This window comes from Staurois parvus, unplaced genomic scaffold, assembly GCF_062004578.1.
Source record: "Staurois parvus isolate SC_StPar_1 unplaced genomic scaffold, SC_StPar_1.0 ptg000670l, whole genome shotgun sequence".
Taxonomy (NCBI): domain Eukaryota; kingdom Metazoa; phylum Chordata; class Amphibia; order Anura; family Ranidae; genus Staurois; species Staurois parvus.
Genome location: NW_028318466.1, coordinates 3,850,855 through 3,858,299, shown reverse-complemented (window position 1 = coordinate 3,858,299; position 7,445 = coordinate 3,850,855). Strand labels below are relative to the sequence as shown.

The window sequence follows — 7,445 nt, the reverse complement described above, 5'->3', positions numbered from 1 at the left end:
ATGCCACAATCTCTTTATCCACAAAATATGCTTTAATTACTATGCCACGAGTGAGATTCTCAAACCCAAAAACATTTGCATAATATTTTTTTTTTTTAAACCCTCTTTCAATACATATGCATTTCTTCAGACAGAATATAGACTTTGTCTAGACACGTTGTCTGATCTAACCCTAAAATAGTCAGACAACTGGTCACTGAACACGTTGTTAAGGAGAATGTAATGTAAAATATTGCATACACAGAGCAAGAGTTAGGAGGATGTAATGAACAAAGTTCTGGGGTTAGGAGTATGTAATGTGGAGAATGAAAGGGTCAGCAGTAAATAATCTAGAGGAGGCAAAGACAAGGTAAGGTAACATACAGCCTTGCATAACAGAGTGCACTGGTGAAGAGTATGTAACATACAGCACAGTACACAGTGTATAGTGGCAGTACACATATAAAATGCAGCACAGCAAACAGAACATGGTGGTCAGGAGTACATAATGTACATTATATTACATACTTCTGACTGCTTAACTCAGTGTAGTGTGCTGTATGCTGCATAATGCTGCACTCCCATTACACAGAGTGCAGAGGTCAGCAGTATTTAACACACAGAGTGGAGTTTCCAGACATTTGTAGCATACAGTGGATATAAAAAGTCTACACACCCCTTTTAAAATGTCTGGTTTCTGTGATGTAAAATAATGAGACAAAGATAAATCACTTCAGAACTTTTTCCACCTTTAATGTGAAATATTTCAGGGGGGGAAGTAAACATAAAAAAACTAAAATAATGTGGTTGCATAAGTGTGCACGCCCTTTAATAACTGGGGATGTAGCTGTGTTCAGAATTAAGCAATCACATTCAAAATCATGTTAAATAGGAGTCAGTACACACCTGCCATCATTTAAAGTGCCTCTGATTACCTCAAATAAAGTTCAGCTATTGTAGTAGGTCTTTCCTGACATTTTCTTAGTGGCATCCTACAGTAAAAGCCATGGTCTGCAGAGAGCTTCCAAAGCATCAGAGGGATCTCATTGTTAAAAAGTGTCAGTCAGTCAGCATCAAGTGGAGAAAATATGGCGCAACAGTGACATTACCAAGAACTGGACGTCCCTCCAAAATTGATGAAAAGACAAAATGCAAACTGGTCTGGGAGGCTGCCAAGAGGCCTACAGCAACATTAAAGGAGCTGCAGGAATATCTGGCAAGTACTGGCTGTGTGATACATGTGACAACAATCTCCCGTATTCTTCATGTGTCTGGGTTATGGGGTAGAGTGGCAAGACGGAAGCCTTTTCTTACGAAAAAAAATATCCAAGCCCGGCTACATTTGGCAAAACCACTTCTGAAGTCTCCCAAAAGTATGTGGGAAAATGTGTTATGGTCTGATGAAACCAAAGTTGAACTGTTTGGCCATAAATCCAAAAGATGTGTTTGGCGCAAAAACAACACTGCACACCACCAAAAGAACACCATACCCACAGTGAAGCATGGTGGTGGCAGCATCATGCTTTAGGGCTGTTTTTCTTCAGCTGGAACTGGGGCCTTAGTCAAGGTAGAGGGAGTTATGAACAGTTCCAAATACCAGTCAATATTGGCACAAAACCTTCAGGCTTCTGCTAGAAAGCTGAACATGAAGAGGAACGTCATCTTTCAGCATGACAACGACCCAAAGCATACATCCAAATCAATAAACGAATGGCTTCACTAGAAGATTAAAGTTTTGGAATGGCCCAGCCAGAGCCCAGACCTGAATCCAATAGAAAATCTGTGGTGTGATCTGAAGAGGGCTGTGCACAGGAGATGTCCTCGCAACCTGACAGATTTGGAGTCTTTTTGCAAGGAAGAGTGGGCAAATATTGCCAAGTCAAGATGTGCCATGCTGATAGACTCATACCCAAAAGGACTGAGTGCTGTAATAGAATCAAAAGGTGCTTAAACAAAGTATTAGTTTAAGGGTGTGTACACTTATGCAACCATATTATTTTAGTTTTTTTATTTTTACTTCCCTCCACCTAAAAGATTTCAGTTTGTTGTTCAACTGATTTGTACAGTTTATAGGTCACATTAACCACTTGCCATTCGGCAGCTGTGTATAAACGGCCGGACGGTGGCACTCCAGGGGCAGGTTGCAATTTATAAATGGCACCCGCCATTTTGGACTGTATGCACTCCCTGGGAGCCCACAGTGGAACACCGATTGTCGGACGGGACCTCTGTACGAGATCGTTCACGTGATCACTGATTGGCCAATCAGTGATCACATGCAGAGTAGTAAGCAAGATGTCAGTTCTGACATCATTGCTTACTACGTGTGAAATCTGTGAATGATCACAGGGGTCACATGGCACAAGGCTATTCACAACAGCCTTGTATCATGTGACAAGCTGTGACCAATCACAGCTCACACAGTAGTTCTCAATGGCTGCAAGAATGCAGCCAGAGAGAATGAAAAATTATTGCTTTTACAGCCTTTATGGGTGTAAAAGCAATCAGTGTAAAAAAAAAAAAAAAATCTTCATCACCCCCCACAAGTAGTAATATGTCACTATGGTGACACTGCACTGCTAGGGTGACAGTATGTAGAAAAAAAAACATAAATAATAATATAAAAACAAATAAAAATGTAAAAAAATGTTTTTAAAAATACTAATTTGGCTTATTGTTTTTTTACTAATAAGATAACGGAATAAATTTTGGCCAAGATTTATGATGAAAGATTATTTATTTGCAAAAGTTTATAAGAAAAACACTTTTTTTCAAAATTTTTGGACTTTTTCATTTATATAGCAAAAAAAATAAAAATCCCAGTGGTGAATAAATACCACCAAAATAAAGCTTTATCTGTCTCAAAAAAAATGGTAAAAAATTCATATGGGTACAGTGTTGCATGACCACACAATTGTCATTCAAAGTGTGATAGCACTGAAAGCTGAAAATTGGCCTGGACAGGAAGAGGTGTATATGGAGACCCGGGTGGGAGGTGTACATGGAGACACGGGTGGGAGGTGTACATGGAGACACGGGTGGGAGGTGTACATGGAGACACGGGTGGGAGGCGTATATGGAGACCCGGGTGGGAGGCGTACATGGAGACACGGGTGGGAGGCGTACATGGAGACCCGGGTGGGAGGCGTACATGGAGACACGGGTGGGAGGCGTATATGGAGACCCGGGTGGGAGGTGTATATGGAGACCCGGGTGGGAGGTGTACATGGAGACACGGGTGGGAGGTGTACATGGAGACACGGGTGGGAGGTGTATATGGAGACCCGGGTGGGAGGTGTTCATGGAGACACGGGTGGGAGGTGTATATGGAGACCCGGGTGGGAGGCGTATATGGAGACATGGGTGCACACCGCACAGTTTCTCTCATTACTGATCTGACAGGAAAATCCCCCATTAGTCGGGGTGTGAAAGGCTCATTCCTCTCAGCCAGGTAACAAATCTGACAGTGTGTCTGCGCATGCTCGCTACTAACAGGAAGCCGCATTCCCCAGCTGTGTGGAAAGTCCACGGCCTATGATGACGGAGGAGGGAGGACGAGTTCCTGAGTGGGGAGGGCTGTACTGGGAAGTGTCCTCTCCTCACTGCCATGACAGGAGCCGAATTCCTGAGTGAGGAGGGCTGTACTAGGAAGTGTCCTCTCCTCACTGCCATGACAGGAGCCGGGGCTGGGCAGCGATGAGGAAAGGGTTACAGTGACAAGAGGAGGGGGTAGCCCGCTGATTGGACTATGTGCCAGGCCCCTCCTCCGCACTACACAGGAGGAAGTGACAGTGTGGACACATCAACATCGTCTGGTGTCTGTGGTCAGGGCAAGGTGGGGGGACATCTGAGGGTGGGGGACACCTGACTGCTGGCACTGTCCTGGGATCCATGGTGTGCGGGGAACTGGGCTATGCTGGAGCCATAGACTGATCATTTGCCACTCAGGTACAAACAGTGCTCTGGACTTGTCCCCATACCCTGGGATTATCTGTGCCTTCACATTCTAATTGGATTATTGGGAGGAGGTTGTCAGGACAGAAGAAGACCATCCATCAAGATTACTGATCACCCCAACAAGAGCAGAACATGACATCATGACACGTCACAAGTCCCCAGGGTGCAAAGACAGCTCCTTTACACACCATGTCTGATAGAGGGTTACTTCTTATTTATATCTACAAAACACTTCTCATCAACTTCATACAGAACGCTAGAACACACCATTCTAGCTGATCATTAGACAACAGAGGACAGAAATCAGAGTGACAGCACCAAACTATCTCTCTCATTTCCATCATCAGGGATTCTGAACGGTCTGAAGATAAACCAGAGATCCCCAGTCTCCACCACCAAAGTGTGCATTACCGCCCCCCAGGCACAGAGGATTCAATGTGGACTGACAGCTGACACATCCATTGATTTTTATTGTAAATCACCTTTATCTGTGTTTATTGTCTTATTTATTCTGCTTGGAGTGCGCTGAAAGACCTCTGACACCATGGATGCCACTGCCCTAGAAGTGGATGCTTTAAAGTTTGCCAAGCTGGCTGTGGTCAACGACCAGATAGGAAAATATAAAGAAGCCGTGTTCTTCTACAAGGTAGGAATTCTCAGGAGATGCCAGTCTTCCTCATTGATACTGTGAGCAGGGGCAGACTGACAACTCATGGGGCCCCCGGGCAATAAGGGATCATGGGGCCCCTGTGTCCTTGCCCAAACTCAAAAAAGCCTATGGAAAAGGTACCAGGGGCATCTCATGGGGCCCCCTACTACCCCAGGCCCTCAATAGGGGATAATGGGGCCCCTGTGTCCTTGCCCAAACTCAAAAAAGCCTATGAAAAAGGTACCAGGGGCATCTCATGGGGCCCCCTACTGACCCTGGGCCCTCGGGCAGTGCCCGAGTTTCCAAATGGTCAGTCCGCCCCTGACTGTGAGACTTGTTTTATCCTCTCCGTACAAGATCTTATATTCCTGTTTTTATGAATGTGATCTCTTCCAGCTGGTGGAAGTTTTGTAAAGAGGACAGGGTCATGTAAGTGTGTATGCTCATAGTTAGGGATGAGCTCATGTGTGTTCAGACATGAATCTGAACCTGCTGAGCTATCCCACAAGGAAGCTGTCACTGCGAACAACCAATCGTAAGCAGTGGAGGCATTCCTCGCACCATATCCGTACATATACTCACCCCTTGTAAACATGGGGCAGGGAATGCCTTTACTGCTTGCGATTGGCTGTGTTCTGTGCTGCTTTCTTGCGGGATAGCTCAGGCATGTTAAGATACATGTCTGAGCACACTTGAGCTCTTTCCTACTCCTAATGCTAGACAGATGTAATCAAGGAATTTCCAGCTTCCAAAATGAATCTGTCCTGAAAGAAATACATAAGCTGCCACTGCTGACCTTCTGAAAATGCTAGTTGCCTGGCTTTCTGTGGTTTTAATACTTTGTTGACACAATCTGGAACAGGGACACAGTCAGTAAGATCTGAGGGCCCATTCACACTTGTGCTTTGAAGCAATGTGCACAGCTACATTACGATGCCAACACACCTGTGCAGTGCACTGCAATGTCATTCATTCTGAATGGCATCCCAGCACACTGTGCAGTGCACCACAATGTGCATTCCGTTCATTGCTGTGCACTTGATCTTTAAAAAAGGGTCATGTAGTGCATTGGCTGCCCATTCATAATAAATGGTTTGCCTAAATGCAACACGTTAACAGATGGAAAAATGCACTGCAGTGGAAATGGGCCCTCAATGAAGTCTCAGCTTGTGTAAGAGTAGTGTGTACAGGAAACTTTTAGGAAGCATTTGTGGCTGAATAGACTGAGGCGATAATGAATGAGAAGAAAGCATGCATGGGTAAGCACAGCTCTGGGAATTACATAAAATTACCCTCACAATGGAAACCCCTTTCTCAGTATGTGTAAGAACTGCTCATTAGGTCTGGGGGTAGAAGGAGAAGGTGATATACTTTCATTATTCTTCAGCCTGGCAGGCTTTGGCTCTTTCCCTTTTCCCTTGACACTCTGGGCTCCAGGTGGTGTTCCTTACAGTCCTCATGTACAATGCAGGGCTGTTGACCATGCATTGTACGTAATGACGTTATCATATGACCACCAACCGTAGCGTCTTAGAGGAAAGCTGGTCTGGAGACTGGTCACACAGATGGAGGGATCCTGCTAGAGTGAGGGAAAAAAAGGTAAAACTTACAGCTTGTTTGTCTACCCCTAGACTTAAAGCTGAACTCTGGGGAAAAACAAAAGTCCTCCCTTGTAATGGGACTGTCCCGCACTGCAAGTGTCAAATGCGTATTTGCGTCTTTGGTATTAAAAAAACACTGTTACTTACTGGGTCCCCTGCTCCCGCAGGCTCCCTCGATGCTGCCAGATTGTTGCCCACAGCCTCTTCTCCCTGCACATCAAATACAATGAAGGGTCCATAGCCTCTGCATTGGACATGATGACACTGAGGAATAGTCTACAGGTGTAGTGAGTAGAGGAAAGCACTGGGGGGGAATCAGTTAAGAAAAAGTGCTTTTTCCTTTATCCTAGACCAAAACAAGCATTTAACTCTTTGCAGTTTGAGAGCAACCCAGCTGCAAGCAAGGATTTTTTTTCTGCTTGAGACAGACTTCAGATGTTTGTTTATGCCCAGGTTACCAGTAAAAAGCATATTTAATTCCCTTATTACTGGCTCCCATGGCAGCTGACGTTAAACTCTTCTTCCTGAAGCTCCTGCTTGTGGCCAGTCTGTCAGCAACCTCATGTACAATGCAAGGCTACTGGCCCTGTGAGCAGAGAAGACGCAGCAGGAGCTTATAGCGTAGATCAGGGGTCTTCAAACTTTTTAAACAGGGGGCCAGTTCATGGACCTTCACACTGTTGGGGGGCCGGACTATAGTTTGAAAAAAATATGAACTAATTCCTATGCACACCGCACATATCTTATTTGTAGTGCAAAAAAACAGGAAAAAACAATACAATATTTAAAATGCACTGTACACTAACGCACTATACTCTGTAACGCACTGGACACCGCAATGCACTGTACTCTGTAACACACTTAGCACCACAATGCACTGTACTCTGTAACACACTGGACACCACAATGCACTGTACTCTGTAACACACTGGACACCACAATGCACTGTACTCTGTAACACACTGGACACCACAATGCACTGTACTCTGTAACACACTGGACACCACAATGCACTGTACACTGTAACGCACTGGACAACGCAATGCACTGTACTCTGTAACACACTTAGCACCACAATGCACTGTACTCTGTAACACACTGGACACCACAATGCACTGTACTCTGTAACACACTGGACACCACAATGCACTGTACTCTGTAACACACTGGACACCACAATGCACTGTACTCTGTAACACACTGGACACCACAATGCACTGTACACTGTAACGCACTGGACAACGCAATGCACTGTACTC

The 7,445-nt window shown here is 44.9% G+C and overlaps 1 protein-coding gene across 1 annotated transcript in view; it reads left to right on the top strand.

Moving 5' to 3' along the window:
- Nucleotides 1-3,546: 3,546 nt before the first annotated feature.
- The window catches only part of CAPN7 (calpain 7), a 124,073-nt gene continuing 120,174 nt past the window's right edge, over nucleotides 3,547-7,445 (top strand). Inside the window, exon 1 of the mRNA XM_089652073.1 lies at nucleotides 3,547-4,582. Within this exon, the coding sequence (XP_089508199.1) occupies nucleotides 4,481-4,582 (102 nt within the window). The 5' untranslated portion in view covers nucleotides 3,547-4,480. The remainder of the gene's footprint in view (nucleotides 4,583-7,445) is intronic.